General features: G+C 41.2%; 1 protein-coding gene and 1 pseudogene across 1 annotated transcript; one reads left to right on the top strand and one right to left on the bottom strand.

Annotated features, from left to right (window-relative positions):
- The first annotated feature begins 1,432 nt into the window (after positions 1-1,432).
- Positions 1,433-8,347, top strand: LOC119538286 (annotated as a pseudogene).
- A 4,082-nt stretch (positions 8,348-12,429) lies between these two features.
- Positions 12,430-13,480, bottom strand: LOC119537186 (olfactory receptor 52I2-like). Its single transcript, XM_037839746.1, has one exon. The coding sequence runs from the start codon at positions 13,402-13,404 to the stop codon at positions 12,430-12,432; it is 975 nt and encodes a 324-aa protein (XP_037695674.1). The 5' UTR covers positions 13,405-13,480.
- Between the last annotated feature and the right edge of the window lie 6,912 nt (positions 13,481-20,392).

Genomic DNA, 20,392 nt, shown 5'->3' on the forward strand with positions numbered 1-20,392 from the left:
TCCAGCTTCAAGAAGCTGCTCACTTTCCTTGGTTCAAGGTCCCTTCCTCCATCTTCAAGGCCAGCAACAGTGGGTTAAGTGCTTCTCACCCTCATCACTGACCCTGCTTCTTTGGCCACATCTCTGTCTCTGACTCGGAACTTCTCTGCTGCCATCTTCCATTTTTAAGGACCTTGGGCCCACTTGGCCAATCCAGGATAACCTCCCTATCTTAAGGTCTGATCAGCAACCTTAATCCCATCTTCAAGTTTAATTCTTCTTTGCCCTGTTATGTAACAAATTCACCACAGGATTCAGGGAATTAGGATATGACATCTCTGGGGAAGCAGGGTGGGGTGGGGGTGTGTGTATTATTCTGCCTACTGTAGAAGAAGAACTTAGTTGTGCTTAGTCTACCATCCTGTTTTAGAGAAGAGGCAGCTGAGACCCAGAAAAGGACTTGGGCTCCATCTCTTAAATATAGGGCTCTCTGGCTTTAATGAACTAAAAGTTCTTTGTAAAATACCTAGCATAACATCCACAGTCATAAGCCTGTGGGACAAGGGAACTGAGGAGCAACTTGGTGGTAGAAAGGATGTGGAAGTCTAGAGAAGGGAAATCTGCCAGCAGTAGGGTAAGCAGGAGCCTTGCTCAGGGCGGAATTTAACTTGAGAAGACCAGGGATAAGGGAGAGAGCAAGGCAGGTCATTTTCAGCTGGGAGAACAGCAAGAATCTAAGTGTGGTTGGGTAGAATGAATGGACATGGGGTATATAAAAATGTGTGGAAGCTACTCTTTTTGCTTGGCTGGGCATAGGTGCAGTTTCAATAGTGAAGGGAGAGAGATTTCTATAGGGCCCCTGAGATAAAGCTTGTGTGGAGTTTGGACTGAATGCTGGGGAGCCAAAGTAAGTTCTTGAGTAAGTTAATGATTTAGCAAACTAGGCTTTGGGATACTGGATCCCACAGTTTAGTAGTGATAGTGGGAAGAGGAAAATCAGGAGTCAGGGAAGCCAGTGAGAAGGCACGATCTGCTCATGTCCTGCAACAGAGAATCCTGCAAGATCTCCTTATTGCCCTCATTCAGGAAACCCTACTGGACCACCCTAAATCAAAGTGATTTTCTCTCCTCTTGAATTTTTTTATACCTTGAAGCTTAGAGAGATTGTCATTTGCCTAAGAAAGAATGATGGAACCCAGAACCAGGCATCTGTAAAATGAGAATAATAATGGTTTCTGTGTAGGGCTGTGAAATAAACTGAATTAATCCATAGAAACTGTTCAGAACAGTGCTGGTGTTTCGTGTAAGTGCTCAAGGAATGCTAGTCACTATTATTAGTGTATAATAGACTCTCAATTACCTAACAAAGTATAAAAGTATTGTGGGCTTAGGAACTGTTTCCTATGTCTAGCTGGTTTATTCATTCAGCAAATATTTATTCAGCACTAACTACATGACAGACACTGTTCCAGGTACTCAGGATACAGAAGTGTCTAAGACCAACCTGGCTTCTCCCTTTACAGACTCTGACTGGTAAGACAAACTTTCAAAGTGAATAAATAAATATTTCCAGGTGAGCCAAGAACCTGGCATTGACCATGGAAGTTCCATACCCATGTGTGCTCTGGGAAAATCTCAGATTCCTTGCCAGAGTTGTGATGTCATCAAAATGAGTTTAGTTATCATCAGATGTCCTTTGTTTTTATCTTCTAAAGGAATGTTATTTCATCTCTATTTCTAACTTATCACTGAAGGCTGAGGAGAGTATCATGGCTTCTCAAATAATAACTGTTCATGGCTGGAGAAGTGGCAGGGGTTTACAGGATGTGGAGAAAGTACTGTTATTTTCCTTTGGGCTTTATATGTCAGCGTGCAACACAAGAAAACAAATTATGCATATAGTTTATGTATAATTATGCATAATGGACTTCTTGTATATTACCTTTTCTGCACCTTGAAGTATGTAAATATACATGTAAACATACCAGAGAGTGAGGCTAGAGTTATTTCTGTTCTCAATTTTGTGTAATGAAGCACCACATTGTGTCCTTACCCAAGTTCAAGAGAAACAGTGTCCTGACTTGGAGAGTTTGATTGAGTGACTTGGGAATGGATTGGCAGAGTGAACCCTGAGGAGAGTCAGAAATGACCAAATAAGTAAAAACTGAGAATACCCAATGTCCACTCTCTTAGGAATCCCCAGGTATCCTTTCCGTGGTGTAAGTCACCATTTCGGTTGTGAAAGCCTGTGCTTATTAGGCAAGGTCAATAAAAGATCCAAAGGAAGAAGTTTTTTCAACCACTAATTATCCCTTTTCCTTGTCTTTCTGTTCTTTGTTACCTTTTTTCTCTTACTTTTCTTTTTCTCTTCTCAGACTTCACTTACCTCTTCCTGGTTTTACTCATGTTCTGAGGAGGGTATGAGAAGGAACCATGGATTCTGTAGCATTGGTAGAAGCCTTTGTGGAAGAAGTGGCCTGTCCCATCTGCATGACCTTCCTCAGGGAGCCTGTGAGCATTGACTGTGGCCACAGCTTCTACCACAGCTGCCTCTCCAGACTGTGGGAGGTTCCAGGAGAATCCCAGAACTGGGATTACACCTGTCCCCTCTGTTGCGCTCCCATTGAGCCTGAGAACCTGCGGCCTAATTGGCAGCTGGCCAACGTTGTAGAGAAAGTCCGTCTGCTAGGGCTACATACCGGAGAGGGGCTGAAGGGTGATAATCTGTGAGCTCCATGGGGAACAGCAAAACATGTTCTGCAAAGAGGATGGCCTGGTGATGTGTGACACCTGCAGTCAGTCCCCAGAGCACGAGGCCCACAGTGTCATACCTATGGAGGATGTTGCCTGGGAATATAAGGTGAGAGATGACCACTTCGTTGTCTCTCCTACCCCTCACTTGGCATTCTGTAGATCAAGGACTTGACCAGGGGCTCCAGAGGGGAAAGAGAGCTAATTCCTTTGGCTCCTCACACTCACAGATCCCTGTGAGCTGATATGCTGATCTCTGCCTTACCTTGCCTTCCTGACCTTCTTTGACTCCCTTCTCTCCCATTTTATTCACACACCCCAACCCTGACACCAACACGGCTTAATGCCTAACCCAAAGATGATTTCAGTACTGGGAATTTGAAGGTCAGTTGGGTTTCAGTTCTGGGCACCTTGAATGAGTTTGAGTATGAGATGATTATATAAGTAGCCAAAACTGTACCTGTCGGAATCTGCAAACTTCTAGCAAAGCTACAGAGTCATCATTTGACTTGAGCTGATTCATCTTAACTCCCTCATTTTCTGGGAAAAACTGAGTCCCTGAAGTTTGAGATGATAATTGATTTTAGAGCTTTGGTGAGTCACTTAGCACTGAGTGAAAGGAACTAATCTAGCATTCTAAGATCCCTTCTGACTTGAGGGTAAGTTAGTTTGAGAAAGAGCCAAGGCTAGGAATAAGGTCTTCTTGCCCTTTGGCTGATGTTCTTTCTCTTCTCCCAAGCCCTTTTTTTTTTTGACAAGTAATCTCTGATGTACTCGTTGCTCCTTCGAGGCCATGGATCACCTACTGAACACTTCTTCTGAGATACCTAGACCATTTTTATAGCTACCCTTGTCGGCTTCCAGCTTCCAGGCCTCTTCTTCCTCTTCCTCTTGCACATGTCCATGATAGCATGCCTTTATCAGAATCACTAATTATCCCAGTGATTCTGTGATCCAGTGATCTAGTACTGGTCTTAATTCTCTTTCTTGGAATTGAGGTTAGAAGGCAGGAGTGTAAGATAAATGCCTGAATTAGCTATTTTCCTGTAAGAGGAGAATTTCTAAAAAATTTAAGATATTCTCTCATTTGTATTGTTTTTTGTTTTTTTTTTGTTTTTTTTTGTTTTTTTTTTTTGAGCGTACTGAAATAGGGAGGTAGTATAACATAATGGTCAAGACCTGGGTTCAAATCCCAGCCCAGCCATTTACTAGCTGAATATCTTTGGGAAGGTCACTCTTTGAGCCTTAGTTTTCTTATCTTCAAAATGGGGATAATACCACTCTCATTGAATTGTGACTATCAAATGCATGTTTAAAACATAAGGCATGTATGACATTTGGTAAGTCTTCCATAAAATGATTAATATTATTACCAGAGTACTTTATGCTTTCCAAAAGTAATCCCTTGTATTAGTGTTCTCGGAAAGTGCTTCTCAGCCTTTAATGTCCATATGAACCCCCAGGGATCTTACTGAAATTCAGATTCTAATTCGGTATGTGTGGGTGAAGTCTAAGATTCTGCATTTCTAACAAGCTCCCCTGTCATGCTGATACTGCAGACCCACTTAAATCACACTTAATAAAATTCTAGAAGACCTTGGGATACAAGGAAGGTAAGGATAAAAATAAGCATGGATAGGAAGGTCCAAAGTAGTTTTCTGCAATATGGAAATGGCCCTTTTCTTCTATTTTTCAGAAACTTAGAGACTGTGGGAAGTTATTCTCAAAAAAGTACCTTGGATGTAATCTAGGCAGGAATCCTCTCGCTCTGTGCCATTCCTTTCCTCCCGGCATTCCTTCTGGCCCACTGTGTGAGAGACACTGGTTTCCCCATCACCTGCCAATGCTAGAAAGCCTCATTATCAGCCCAGGATGCCTGAGGTGGCTTCTTCTTGTATTTATCTCTTGCAGTGGAAACTCCATGAGGCTATGGAACATCTGAAGAAAGAGCAAGAAGAGGCCTGGAAGCTCGAAGTTGGTGAGAAGAAACGGACTGCTGACTGGAAGGCAGGTTGCCACCTGGGGAAATGAGTTTATTTATTGTCCTGAAGCTGGCCCATAGTGTGTAGTAGAATGTGTGGTAGAATGTGGGTTTTGAAGTCAGGGAGCTCAGGGTTCTAATACCAGCTTTCCCTTTACTAGGTGTGTGGCCTAAGGCAGGCTACGTAGCCTCTCAATTCCAGTTTCTTGTTCATAATGGAGGGATTACATCTGGTCTTTCTCACACATGAGAAAAGAAAAGTACATGCCTCACATATACATTAGTTCACAGTGTTGTGTTTTATGCAGTTCTTTGCAAAGCATAGTTTCTGTTCTATTTTCCCCAGTTAGTCCATATTTGGTAAGTGTTCAATTATTAAAATAGTATTGGGAAATCACCTCTGAAATTAATATGAGGCCCATAACTAACAAAGCAGCAGAACTTTTGATCAACAGCAGGTAATAGTGAACTGATCTAAAAACAGTTTGAATTGGTATAATACCAGCAAGACACAAAACCGTCTAACACTATAGTTAAATTACATTGCCTTGGTCACTTAAGTATAACATATCGAGTTATTATTATGAAAATGGAAAATAGTCTGTAACATACAGTACTAAGATAATATCCTAGACCCTAAAAGTAATAGTAGGACCCAGAAGCATCCCCTGGAGCTATGGGAACAGAAAAAAAGGAAAAATAGTATCCTTTAATTTTGCCTACAGCGCTTGGCATTGGTTGGTACCAAAACATTCTAGAGTACATGTGTATGCATGTGCTAGTATCCTCAATCCTGGGTGACCCTGACATTAACAATATCATGCTGCTTTCCCAGTGTTGGCTCTGCAGATACAAGTGGAAACCCGAAAGCAGAGTATCATATGGGAGTTTGAGAAATATCAGTGATTACTGAAGGAAAGACAGCCACCAGGTCGGCAGTTAGAAGTGGAGGCAGCTGCAGTTCTGGCCAGCCTAGAGCAGGAGGAGAGGGAGACCAGGCAGAAACTGGAGTCAAGTCATGAAAAGCTAGCGCAGCAAAGCCGGATCCTGTGGAGGATGAGTGCAGAGCTGGAAGAGAGGTCACAGAGGCCTGTCCGGTGGATGCTGCAGGTGAGTAGCAGTTTTTCTGAGAACCCTAAGTGAGAGCTGAATATAGCTTGGGACTCCAGGAGGGAGGATTAGCTAGTCTTCAACAAAGCTTTGTCAGTACTCTGTACTGCCAGACATGAGTCCGCCAGCTAACATGTGCTCTCCTACCCCTTGTTTGAAAGATGGCCTTGCCCGTTATAGCTTCATAGATGACACAATGCTCAGGCAGCTCTGACATCATATCCTCCTGTCTTGAGAGGAAGCCTGAAATCTGCCAGTCTTGCAAAAGCTCAGCCTGCTCTGCTACTCTTCCATAGACTACACCCCCTGTCCTTCTGCACACCTTCTCCCCGCTTTGCTGTCTGCCTCCCTTTCCGATAGAGAAAGCTCCTCCCAGAGCTTGGTGTCTGGTCCCACCAAGGAACAGCACATACTTACGTGCTGCATTTTTTTCTCCTTCTAGGGTATTCAGGAAGTCTTAACCAGGTATGTTCCCATCCTCAGAGCCTCTATGCAACCCTGTAAGGGATAGTGGGACCTGACTAGAGCCAGAAGTAGAAAAGGAACATAGACGCAGTACTTACAAGAAATCAGGTGCTGGTCTGCAGTCTTCTCCCTCTCACTTGGTGGTGCCTAGAGATTTGTTCATCTTTCCTATCTCTTCTTGGTACTTGGTCAAATTCACTTCAGGTATCACCATGAGGACAAAAGACTGCATATATCTCCATTAGCCCTCTAAGCTTTAAGTCTCAGCCCATCTCCTTTGTGGCACACCTTTACCTCTCCAGCTGTCAGACTCACCTCTAACCCTTCCCACAGCATGGGAATGCAGATGTTCTGGTCTCTGTGCTATGAATGGTTCAGGATCAGTCAAGTAATCATCACACTCTGTTTTGCCTGGTGTTGCTGAGGAGGGGTACTTCACTGAGCATGTCCCTGGGCAAGCCCCTCTTCCCTATCCTAAGGGCAGGCCCAAATGGCAGAGCTAGGACTTCAGGCCCCAAGGCTTACCCCTCCTCTACCAGGAGCAAATCTTGGTGCCTGCAGCGGCCAGAACCGGTGTCCCTAGAGCTGAAGACAGAGTGCCGTGTGCCGGGACTAAGGGATATCCTGAAGACTTATGCAGGTAATGGATGCTGGGGGAGATTTTGATGGGCCCCTCCAATAGAATGGTTTAGTGTCCTCAGGATACCCCATCTAGCCTCACCTCCACCGTTTAGTGGGAAATCCGTGGCTGTATTTATCAAAGAAACATCATCCATTCCATACCCCCGTTTTCCCCTCACCCTGTCACTGTTACCAACCAGGATCTTTTCTCCTTAGCTGATGTGCGCCTGGATGCAGATACTGCTCACTCCTGCCTAATTGTATCTGAGGACAGAAAAAGCATGCACCGAACAGAAACTGCCAGACAATCCTGAGAGATTTTACCGCTACAATATAGTCCTGGGCAGTCAGTGCATTTCCTCAGGCCGGCACTACTGGGAGGTGGAGGTGGGAAATAGGGCTGAATGGGGCCTGGGAGTGTGTAAGGAAAATGTAGACCGGAAGGAAGTGGTCTATTTATCCCCCTACTATGGATTCCGGGTGATCAGACTGAGGAAGGGAAGTGAATACCGGGCAGGCACCGATGAATACCCTCTCCTGTCTTTGCCAGTCCCTCCGTGCCAGGTGGGTGTCATCCTGGATTATGAGGCCCATGATATCTCCTTCTACAATGTGACCGACGACGATGCCCACATTTTCACTTTCCCCCATGACCCCTTCCCTGGACACCTCCTGCCCTAGTTTAGTCCTTGCTACACCATAGGCACCAATAACACCACTCCTCTGGCCATCTGCTCCCTGGATGGGGAGGACTGAGAGTCACCATTCTAGCCAGATGGACCTTCACCTGGCCTGCAGGGGTCTTGAGGGACCCTGACACTGACAAATGTCCCCTTAAGCTGAGCTGGGCCTAGAATCCAGGGATTCCTCTGTCTGACCTAGTCATCTCTTGCTTTGGGTTTAAGTCTGTCACTCAACACTCTTGTTAAAAAGCTGAGGCCCAGTCATGTGAGCCTTTCTTCCCTACAAGAGAAACACAGCAGGGCTGATGGTGAGGATCTGAGCATTCCTAAGACAATTTATTGGTGTTAAGAATCAGGACTTCATCCGTTCTGTAGCCTGTGCTTCTCTTCCCTGGTCCCTTTTTAGTGATATAATAAAGTTAGCGAAGATTAGGAAGTGGATATTACCTTTAGAAAACTCTTTATATGGGGTAACAAGCAAGAGAATACTGTCCATATCCACATCGGATGCTGATACCAGTCAGAGGATGTTTCATCTGAGGTTTTGCTGTTGCTAAGCAAACCATATCTAACCCTAGCTCTCTGGCCTCCTGATTAGAGAAATGGAATACTCAAAAAATATGGGACTTCCCAAGTCCATCCTCTTGGTTGTCCCCTCTCAGCAAGAGCTGGACAAATTGTTTTATCTCAGACCAAGGGGACCTGCGTCCTACCCCTGCCTCTTTAAGTGGCTGGAGCAGAAAACCTGTGAGACTGGGTTTTTTTTGTTTGTATTTTTTTTTTTTTTTTTTTCACTTTATGAATGAGGAAATTCGAATGGCCTTACTGAAGCAAGTTATTTCCCATAAAGCTGTTGAAAAAGATTATAAAGCATTTTTCATATTCAAATAAAACAAGATTGACAAACTGGCTTCTCAAGTCACGTATCTGCTTATCATTCATTGCATTTGGGTATCAAACATCTCACATATTTGAAAGGCTTTAAGTTCCCTCATTGGAAAAGTGGGGATAATAACTGCATGCTCCCCTACCTCACGGGTTGTTGTGAGGATCACAGATTTGTCCTTTACTTTTGCTCCTCTCTCAAGTATAGAGGAAGACAAACCATGGATATGTATGCAGTAAACTTCCCATCTCCCCATCTTAGAGCTAGCATCTTCACGGCAGTGCCTTTGATTCTTAGGGCCTCTCCTGAGTGTCTGGAGCCCTTTTGACAGTACCTATGCCAGTAGCAAACTCTGGACCACAATTGTATATTGTGCAACTGATTATATGCATTTTTCTGTGGATCAGAATGAGGACTGTGACCTCAGAGTGCAGAATGGAGATAATGAAAACAGTAAAATGAATAGTAAGACTCCCTCACCCACGTGCTAGCTGGGCTAAAGCTTGGGTCTGTTGAGTTCAGCAAAGCAATCTTCATGCTTCTGGCAACTAGATAGTATTCTCCCTGCCTTTCTCTTCTCTGAATCTGTGACAGGAGGAATGGGAGAAGGGAAGTATGGAGAGAAAACATAGAACTAGGCCAAAAAAGCTGAGTTTAGAATCATTGTAATCATAGGGAATTAAGACTATATCTAGGATATTGACCTTAAAGTAATTGTTATATGAGGAGAGTAAGGCTGTACAGAAGTTTGTCACTAAAGCAGGGTCTTAAGAGTATGATGTAAAGTGATTGTGACTAAAAACAGACTGCATATCAAGCATAGGGGAATTACTGGTTTGGCTTCATTGCAAAGGGATACAATATATGTGACATCATTTATTTTCACCATGAAGCTATGTAATTCAACCTCTGATGTAATTTAAGCTTAAAGCTAGTGATTCCTAGGTTAGGATGAACAGCAAAGTTGATGCTGACTTAGGCATAGGCAGAAGGAAAGTATCTTCCAATTATCTGTTGTAAGAAATAGCAGAAATAGTCTTCCTCCTTTTATTGTATTTTCTGTTTACATATGAAGGAGGTAAATCTGGCTAAAATGGAGAAATAAACTCATTCTACCCACCATGCTTCCAAGTTTAGATGTATTTAACATTCTATACTGTTTTAGTTTATATAAGGTGAGTGACCTTCTCCTTTTCAATAGAGAAAACAGGGTAGAATTAGATTTTTTTTTTCTCCTTGAAAATAAGCAGTAGAAGGGGAGAAGTTGCTGGATGGGTATAAACTGGTAAATCACAGAGCTGGTCCTGGCAAAGAAAGGGTTGAGCTGACCTATGATGGTGGGGCCATGTCTTTGGGTGGGTGGACTCCCCAGGGAATTGTTTTGTCTTATAAAGCTGAGAAATAGGTTCTTGGAAAGCAGTTCCAGTCATGTGCATGGACATTTAGCAGAAGAGGCTAGGGATCAAATAAGTATTCTTGTACTATGGTTTTTTTAGGACAAATCTTGGAAAGTTCATAGAAAAAGAGGATTATTAAGTTGTTAATGTCATCAGACCTGAAATGAATTACAAAATGGAATGGCCTCATTTACTGTGTGTGAGTGTGTGTGTGTGTGTGTGTGTGACATTTGTAAGCTGATTTGGGTACTCTGATTTCTTGTTGGAAAATTACAAGGTTAAATGAATCCACATTGTTTATTTCTCATTGATTTTTAAGACCTCCAGGCAAGAAGATGGAAGTTCTTAAGTGTATGAGAACCTTTACTTTAAGATGGTTTCTCATACTTTCCTTCTAATAAGACCATGAAAATAAGGACTTTGTTTGCCTGCTTCACCTTTGTAGCCCCAGTCTAGCATTATATATACTATATTGTATATATATATATTTATTTGTTAAATATATATATTTATTTGTTAAATGAGGGAATTAGAATTCATATGCCTAAGATGGAAATGAAAATAAGCTCTTACTCATTGAGACATGAAAAACTGGAGAGTATTTAATTACAACCTGTTTTAAAATTATTTTGATGAATAATTTCTTTTACCGTGACCTTCAAAAGTGGTCCAGAAGGGAAAGAGCAGGGTGCCATGTCGAGGGCAGAGTTCCTGCACTGCTCCCTGTGATGCCTCAGGTGGCATCTCTGACTTGACGTGGACTGTCATTCACTACGAGGGAGGGATGCACTTTGCCCACCCTTGTGTTACTAGCAGAGAAACCGATGAGCGCACTGCCTGAGCCTTGGAGGGGAGAGGAAACTGAAAGGGAAGGGAACCTGCAAAAGGGGGAACAGGGAGGAAAATCCTAGGGCTGATAGCATCCCCCGGCCCTCCACAGGAAATCCAATCTCCATTTTTTCAAGCAGGATTGGTTATAATCTCTTAAAAATCTCAACATTGAGGGAGTCTACTGACTGTGAGTGCCAGGTACTAGTTAAATAAGCACACACTGCTTTGTATGATAGAGCAGGGGCTGTATCTGAATATATTGTGAGAAGCACAGGATATTCTGTTTGGGGGTAGCCATGGCAGGAAACCAGGTCAGTTTGGGAAACATTTTGTTCAGTAAATATTTTGAGTACCAAAAATAAGTCCTGGCTAGATGCAGGGAATACTAATGTGCAAAAAAATATATCTGGCAGGGCAGACTCCTGCTGGAAATGCTGAAAATAAATTGTATTTTGGATGGAGGTTGGACTATACATTTATCTCTGTTAATCAGATTATTTAGTGCATTGAATGTTCTTTGATTTAATGGACATAGTCAATTCAGGGGGTGATTATGGAGAGAGAATAGTGTGCATTTTCAAAATGGGTATCTTATCGAATATGCTTAAACACCTGATGATCTTGTTTTGTTAGGGGGTTGCAAGGGAGAATTTCTTCTTACTGCTGTTTTGAACCTCAATGCACCGTTGTCACATTTTTAGAGGCCAATTCCTGCTCCGCTGATACTCTTGGTAGGTAAACAAGTCCGAGATTAGCAACAGGCACGGGTACAAAGTTGTTCTGTTTGGAAGAGTTATCACATGAGTGCTGATATACACAGGACTGTAGTTTCAGTAGAACCTAGAAGTACCCCCTTACAATTATGGAATTACAAATTTATCATTAATTGTATACTTTTTTTAGTGCATACAATATGTCAAATGTGTTAAGTGCTTTCCATTTATTATTTCAGTTAATCTTCAGTGCTCTTTCTGAATTAACATCCCACCCCACCCCCCATCAGTAGAAAGGAACTTGACAATAGACAGGTAAAAGGATATAGGAGTTTCTTACAGAACTTCATAACAGAAAATGTACTGGGTATCCAGAATGAATTGGAACCAGAGACCTAAACTCAAAGCCTTTTCATTCCATCCCATTAATAAGCTTCTCTTCTGTAAGCCAAGTCTTTTTCCAGGCAGCCACCATCAGTGATCCTAAGTTTCTGTCTCCTCAGATCAAGTGGTTGCATTTATCAAAGGAGAATAGGGAAAGATTTTGGTCCAGGAGTGAGCATGTGACCCCAGCTGAGTGGATTCATCAGTGGGCCAGAGGGCAGGACATAAGTTAACAGATGCTTCCATATAGTCCCATGAGGAGGGGGCAATTCTGAGGAGTGCAGACAGGAAGTTGGGGACCAGACATTTTTTTTCATCATGCAAAGGGATAGGATTTAGTAGGATATTAGGTTGGAAATATGGGTCAAAAGCTAAGGAAAGAAAAATGCCCATTCTGTATTCTCTGCCCAAGTCTATCTCAGATAGTTATTGTTTGAAACCATTAAAAATGTTAAAAAATCAGCATCATTTTGTATTCTTGCTAGAAATTGAAAAGTCATGCAAGGTTACCCTTTGCAACTTCGTCTTAGAAGCCCTGTAGCTCCCAGGTAAACTGAAGCAGTTCTACATATTTCTAATGCATCTTTGAAGCCGGCTGGTATGCTTAACGTCTGAATAGATTTTGTGTTCACAAACCCAGGTTGGAATGGTCAGAGAGGCAGCGCATCAGCAAACCCTGTGTTCGCTCCCATATTTGTTTGGTCTTCAGGCCATAGATGATGGGGTTTAAGGTGGGTGGGATGATCAGGTACAAGTCAGCTAGCAGCACTTGGGTGTGTAAGGGCACCATGTCTTGCCCTAGCCAGGCCACATAGATGGATGCCATCCCAGGTAGGTAGTACAGAGCCAAAACCCCCATGTGGGAACCACATGTGCTTAATGCTTTCAACTGAGCGTTCTTAGAGGAGAGGCTAAATGCAGCCTGGAGAATCAGTTTATAGGAGGCACCAATGAAGGCCATATCAGAGCCCACAATAATGGAGGAACCAATCAGACTGTAGAGACTGCTGGGCATGGGGTTGCCACATGCCAACTTGGTCATAGCTATGTTCTCACAGTAGGAATGGAGGACCAAATTGGAGTCACAGAAAGGTAGATGACTCACCATCCAACTCAGTGGAGTCATGAATATGATGGCTCTGATGATGATGGCCACACTCATTCCCAGCACCACACGAGGTGTGAGCATTCTCTTGTAGTGTGGGGGCTTGCAGATGGCTACGTAGCGGTCAAAAGCCATGGCCAACAGCAGCCCTGTTTCTACAGCTGTAGCTGCATGGACAAAAAACGTCTGAGTGAAACAAGCATTAAAGCTGATGGAACTGTCTCCTGAGCAGAAGATGCTCACCATCTTGGGCACTACAGAGGAGGCCATAATAATATCTACAGCAGACAGAACACATAGGAAATAGTACATGGGCTCTTGTAGAGTAGAATCCAGCCAGATTAAAGTCACAATGAAGGTGTTTCCTAGCAGAGCGACAGTGTACATGGCACTCAGTGAGATAGCCAGCCAAAGACGTGAAGGCTGCAACCCTGGGATACCCACAAGGAAGAAGGTGTCAGGAGTTTCCATTGTGTGGTTGTAGGGTAGCCCCAGCATCTCAGGTAAGACTGCTTTCCTATTAATGCAGAAAATGATGTAAAAAAAAAAAAAAAATGATGCAGTCCTATAGGACTTTTTCCCAGCTGTGGTATTGGGAAAGCCTGGCCATATTCTCAGCTAAGTGAACTATAGTGTCAGAAAACTGACATCTGACAGAATCATTGTGCTCCATCTTCCATCCTCTTTCATCTTCTTTTCCTTTTTAATTTCTGTTCATCTTTCAAGAGTTACCTCCTTTGGGAAGTCTTCTTTACTCTATCTCCTCCTGCATCCCATATTCTGGTTATGTCAGGTACCTGTCCTCTGGGCTTCCATGACACGTCCCATGCTGATGTCTGAGGGACCTAAATTGACAATTTCAATACAGTGTAGTGAGCGTGTCACAACCCACCCTCCCTTTCAGTTTGTTGTAGGCACTTAAGTGTGTGTGTCTTGCTCACTGCCTTACACCAAATGTGTGATGCATAGCTGTGGTACACAAGTCCATTAAAAGATGTATGCATTCATTACAGTAAACAGTTTCCACCAAACAAATGAGCAATCAGAGGACATAATTCATGTTTATCTTTCATGTTTATATTCTCAGTTCCTAATACGTGTTGAAAGTAACAAAACTTCTTGAGCTCGGACATGTCACATTTTCACCCTCAATATCGTGCCTAGACAAAACATGAAAGAAGCATTGTTCTGGTTGAAGAAATAGATGAAAGGATTCAGGAAAATAAGATAATTAGTGGACACTATCATTTCCCATAGGAGATAAACTCCCTCTGGAGATACTTATAATTTCTACCTTCTCAACATTTCAGCCAGGATTTTCTATTGAGGTAGGTTCAATTAATAGATTAGATAACTGTAAATAAAACTTGAGGGACTACCTTATAGATGAATACCACCCACCCTGAGTAGGTTTCTATGGTTCTTCAATATGGCTAACTCCTTCTTTATGATAAACATCCCAGATATTTTCGACATCAAAAATGCTTTATGTTTTAGAAAAGAAAGCACTCTTTAAATGAACTTAGTATGTTTAATACTGTGCTGAAAAGTATGGTATGCATAATCTGAGTGTTTTTCTCCATTTATAAAATAGGTCAAACATCCTTTCCATATAAGGCAATTGATATAATTAAAATGAGATTAAATATTTTGCCTGAGATAACATAGCAAGTAGGTGGTAAATTTGAGATTCAAATCCAGGTATTTCCAGATCCTATTAACATCTGTGACGCCCCCTCCCCCGCCCCACGTTGTGGCCATCCAGACCAGATTATTAGTCAAGGCAACAGCTATATATACTAGCAAAACAAATTTTTTTTAATGTTGGGGGCCTCACTAAGCCAGTATTGATGAGACAGAGAGATACTACTCTCCACTACTGAGAACCAAAATCCAATGCATTAATTTCTGTTTTTCACTGCATTAATCCTCTGTCTGCCTCATTCATTTGTCACCATAACATATAACATGTTATAACCTGTTTGGGCAAACCTGAATGTAAGGGGTCAGCATTAAACTACCATTCCATTCTTGTGTAGTATCCCTTTGGTTACTTTCTCCTTGGGGTGGATGGCCTCCATGATTTCATATGGTTTTCAGGCATGTGCACATTCCTCTATCCATCTGAGAACACTCTTTATAGGGTCTTCTTCCTCCAGTGGTATCACTCAGTCTTGGGGACATTGGTTGAACTTCTTTTAGGAACCCCTAGTTTCTCTTTCCTTGAATATGGCATAGAAATCCTACATACTTCAATGTACCCCACTCAAAAATAGTTTTTGGCCTTAAATCATCAGGAGGCAGGATATCAAAAAGGCTAAAAACAGTGGTTCTTGATTCAGATTCTCTAAACTGAAAATCCTGTTCTGTCACTTGCTAGCTGCTTTGCCTTGATCAAGTTATTTAAACTCTCTAAACCTTAATTTGCTCATTGGCAAGATGGAGATAATGGCCCAACTTCATAGGATGTTTGAGATTTAAATGAGAAGCTATGTAAAAGTAGTTAACTTATACATAGGCACTCAACAAAAAATGAGACTATTTCTCCCTGCTTTATCCTGTAGTCCTAGATTGCATACTCTCATGGGTCAGTGTGACTTGGAGGCCAAAAATTTATAAAGCATCTCAGCCTTGCATTGTCTGAAGCCTTTCCCTTGTCCTCCCACAATCACTAAAAAATCACTGAGGATGTGTCACTCGGTGACTGTACCATGAGGTTCTAATCTGAAGGCCCTCTTCCTTTTTCAATCTGTTCCATTATAGGGCAGTTCTCAAGTTTAGGGTTTTTGTATTTTCTTTGTCATTTCTGTGAGAAGGGCTCCTTAGATTTGCCCACAATCCATCATTAATAAAAAAGCTAGAGCGGTTAACACCTCTGCTGCCATATAACAACTGTTGCCAAATTGAAACGGGATGGGATTAAGGATGGAATGGAAGTGCATATGACAAATATCCTGTCTTCAGGCCAAATCTCTGCTTCAAGTTTTTTCTGTGACCATCATACTATTCAGAGCATTTCAGTTCCTGGGTGAGAGCACTGGACATGTAGCCTAGTCCCAGACTTGGACTCAAGGTTCCAGGTATGGACCAGACCGTAGTAAGTACAATTGATAATCTCCTTCCTCAAACACTCCCTGCCCTATTTTTGCATCTCTGAAGGCTGCATTTGCCTGGTGAGTCACCACACCAACTGTGTGACTTGTGTTGACTTTACAGTAGTCATGTATAGCCCAAAAACTGTTTCCTAGATGTCATAGCAAACTTAAATGAAGGATACTTACTTAACAAGCTTCAAGTGTAGCCTGACCTTAGGTATCACTTCCTATACCTCCCTTCTATATGGCTTCCAGCCTAAGAAGTTCCCTTGTCCCTACCCTTGAACACTGTCTTTCTTTATTCCTTTTTAATTTCTCACTAGGGGCCTGGCCCCTTCCTCAATAACTGGGTAGATCAGATAGATAGAATTCTGGCCTAAGGATCCCCTCTGCTGCAGTAGACATTTTCTCTGTTAGCCAGAGCTAACACTAGGCAGACATTCAACTGGTTGTCAATCCTAACCGTGTGATGTATGTTTGCCCTTTCCATTTACCTTCTAGAAAGCCTGAGCACCAACTCCACACCCAGGTACCAACAACAACATTGGTGGGAGTCCTCAGGAGTTTCCTAAAAAGCCAAATTCCCAAGACATGTTTGCAAATTGAGCTCTTTATTGAAACAAATAAACAAAACCCTAAAATGAGAAATGCCTTATAATGGAGTAGACTGAATTCAGTATGCGCTCCATATCATGGTCAGATTAGAAGAACCTTGCTATGTATAACCACTGAGTGAGACATCTTCAGTGATAGATCATAAAAAAGACAAGGGAAAGGCTTTCTGAAATAGAATGGTAGTGAAGAGTGGGGAAAAAATATCAGGATATCCTTAAAACTGCTGTATGTCTTCTGGGTACCACAAATCCAAGGGTAAGCATGACTGCTTAAAGAGCAGAGGAAGAGTGCAAGGAACCAGAATGCCTCTTCTCCCACTCACCTCTGATCCAGGATCTTCCTCTCCTGACTGCTCTGAGTAAATTCACTTTTCTTCTAAGCCTCAGCTCATGACCTGCCCCACCCCTCCTCTCTCCAGCCTGGCAACCTCTAGCTGATCATACCTTTCACTCCCCTAAGGTTTTTTTTTTTTTCCTTCCTTTCTTTTTATTCTTCTTGACTAGCACTGCAGAGATTTGCATATTTTATTAGTGTTTTCAAAAAACAAGACATTTGGTTTGATTGGTCATGTCTTTGATTAAAATACTTATTTCACTCTTCAACCTATTGCTAGTGGAGTTATCTTGCTAAAATCAATAATGTTCTCCATTGACAACCTGTTGCCAATCCAGTGACTTCTTTTCATTCTTAATTTTACTTGACCTCTCCAAAACATTTAACATTACTGCCAACTTCTTCATTTTTTTTAACTTTTTAATTAAGCATAACATACATACTATAAAATGCACAAGACTCAAGTGTATAATTTGATTAAATATTTGTAAAGTGAATACCTGATCACATCCATGTAGCCACTACCCAGATCAAGACACTGTTGTTCAGAAAATTCTTGCCAAGCTCTTTGAAAGCATATTTCCAACCAAACACCTGCTTCTGCCTTCATCCCTGCAGAGACATTCACATGGAGACCTGGAGGGTCAGTCATTGAAGACAAGCTTAGATAAGTCACTAAACTCCAATGACAAAGTCAAAGGATTTGTGAGGGTTTCTCATTCCCATTTAAAATATGGGGATGCCTAATTTAAATTCAAATGATCTTACCAATGAAATCACTGACATAATTCTTCTGACTATAGTCTTTCTGTTTACAATTGACCATTTGCCCCTAGCTGACTTCCTCTCCTTTCTAACCAAACAAATGTGCTCCCAATCAGCCCTACTGCCTGCTTTCTTTTCTCATAAACCCTGTTCCCTGAAAACTGTCTCTTTCCATCCCAAAGTTGGACTTAGCCCTTCCTTTCTTTGCTTTGAAGCCAAAGTACTCATACATTCCACATTCCCTTTTACATCTCCCCCATCCTCCCATCAATTCCAGAAGAAAATCCTGGCATCAGAAGCACCCCCCAGACCTGGCTGGCCCTTTGTAAAGAGGTTGTGGCCTGATATCCTCCTTTCTAGGGTGACCCTAGCCTTGAGACTCCATCAGCCCAACACCCAGTCCCCAGGTCAGTCACCCACATCCCTGGAGTTTTCTCTATCCAGCCTTCTCAGATGCATCTATTCCTGCTGTCCACATTTCTAGCACCCTTCAAGAGGAGCAGGAAGGGAGACAAGAAATCAATGGTGAGCAACATGGAGCCAAAGTGAGTAGTATTGTCACTTCCAAAGAACTCCCATTGGGAGCCTTTTTTTCCCTTTCGATTATCTTCCTGTCTCCTCCCTGGGCACCAGGTTTCCCTTGGCCTCTGCCTAGGAGCCAAACTCTGTTAACTCCTCCCAAGACTGGCTTTTCTCTGTGCTCTGGCCCCTGACACTTTCCAGATTGCAAGTCCTTAGAGGACATGTGGAATTAAACTGAGCATATAGAGAAAAGAAAGTAAGAAACCAAAATTGGTTAGATGTGTGAAAACCTTCTATGTGTTAGGTACCTGATAAATGCTCTTCAAAGATTATCTCATTCAATTCTCACAACTCTTTGAAGTAGGTGTCATTACATCTACATTTTACAGATGAAACTGAGGAACATGGAAGGTCACAAAGCTAATAAGGGAGAAAGTCAGGATTCAAATTCTGGCAATAATAAATTTATTATTACACTTTATGGTAGCAATATTCACACTGGTAGTTTATTTCATCTCTCAAAGTTCACTTTGCAGTTCAGTTCCTCAATTCTGCCTGGAGACTCATGGTGGGCTTCACTGGTTAAGTATTTCTAATATATATGAGATTATATATAACACTGTGCTATAAAATACTGTTTTGAATAGATAAGAGAAAAAGGATGTAGAGGAGACCAAGGAAGAGGGAGACAAGTTTTCAAACTGGGAAAGCGTATGGACTTCAGCCCCAAAATTAGAAATCCTTAACTCAGGATCTGTTTCTGAGAAAACACAATCTCAGGCAGTGGGCAGTCCTGCCTTGGACCTGATCTTACTGGGACTACTTGACTCTTTACCCCTAAGTAAAACACTGTTTTTAAGAATGAAGTAGACATATCGATTATAAACATTTCTTATTTTATTGAGTGTTTTCATGTGCAATAAGTATCAAAGGGCCTTTTTGAACATCTCTGAAGAGAATCATATTTTTATTTTTATCCTTCAATCTATTATTATGGTGATTTAAATTAAAAGATTTTTTAATTTTGCACCACACTTACATTTATGAAATAACTCCCACTTGGTCATAGTGTGTTATTTTCTTAGTGTGGTTAGGTTCTGTTTGCTGGTATTTTACTTAGTATTTTTGTTTCAATAGGCATAAGGGTGTTAGTCTTTAGTTTTCCTTTTTTGTGCAGTCTTTGTCAGGTTCAGCCATCAATGTTAAACTTGATTCATAAGAAAAACTATAGATGTCCTTCTCCTTTCTTTGTGATTTTTTTCTCTATGATCCTACTATGAAATCTTCTGAGCCTTGTATTTCTTTCGTGTGGGAGTAGTTCTTAGATAACCATATTTCTTTAGTGAACATCTCTCTGTTTATGCTTTCTACCTCGACTGAGGTAAATTTTGATCCAATATATTGTATTACACTGTATTGTTCAGTACTATATTGTATAAATTTCATCCAGTTTTTCAAATTTATTTGCATAGAGTTGTGCAAAGTTAGCATTTTTATTTATTTCATCAGTTTCAGTGGTTATTTCCGTGTCATTTTTTATTTTGTATATTTGTGCTATCTCTCTTTCTCCCTTCAATAGATTAACTAGAGTGTTCTCTGTTCTGTTTATTGTGTCAAAAAACCAGAACTTTTATTTAATACTTCTCTTTTTAAATTTTATACATTAGTTTTGCACTAATCTTTTAAAATTTTATTTTGGTTTAATTTGTTATGTTTCTAAGCTGTTCAAATTAGAAATTCCATTTATTTGTATTATTTTTCTTTTATTGATATAATTTTTCTCTGACTGTTAATTTCATTTTATTGCAAATGTTCTGATGTGATGTGTTTTCAGCATATATTTATTTTTTGAAATTCTGCTATTTCAACTTGTTCTTTTTCTCCTGAGAATTGTTTATAAAAGAGCTTAAAAATTCCCAGGTAAGAGAATCTTTAAAAAATATTTTTAGTAATTTCCTGTTTTATTAATCATAATTTTTAAAACTATTTCTTCTCTAAGGAACTTATTGGAGTTATCATTATTATGTAACATATGGTCACTTTTCATGTATGTTTCAGGTGCAATTGAGAGTGTATATTCTCTATATAATCAGACAGCAATGTTATTTGTCATATTGTTTAATTTCTGTATAATTTTACTAATGTTTTCCACTTAA

This window comes from Choloepus didactylus, chromosome 6, assembly GCF_015220235.1.
Source record: "Choloepus didactylus isolate mChoDid1 chromosome 6, mChoDid1.pri, whole genome shotgun sequence".
In the NCBI taxonomy this organism is placed as follows: domain Eukaryota; kingdom Metazoa; phylum Chordata; class Mammalia; order Pilosa; family Megalonychidae; genus Choloepus; species Choloepus didactylus.

What these genes read in the sequence shown, in the direction of transcription:
- LOC119537186 (XM_037839746.1), bottom strand. Translation starts at nt 13,404, where the DNA reads ATGCTGGGGCTACCCTACAACCACACAATGGAAACTCCTGACACCTTC.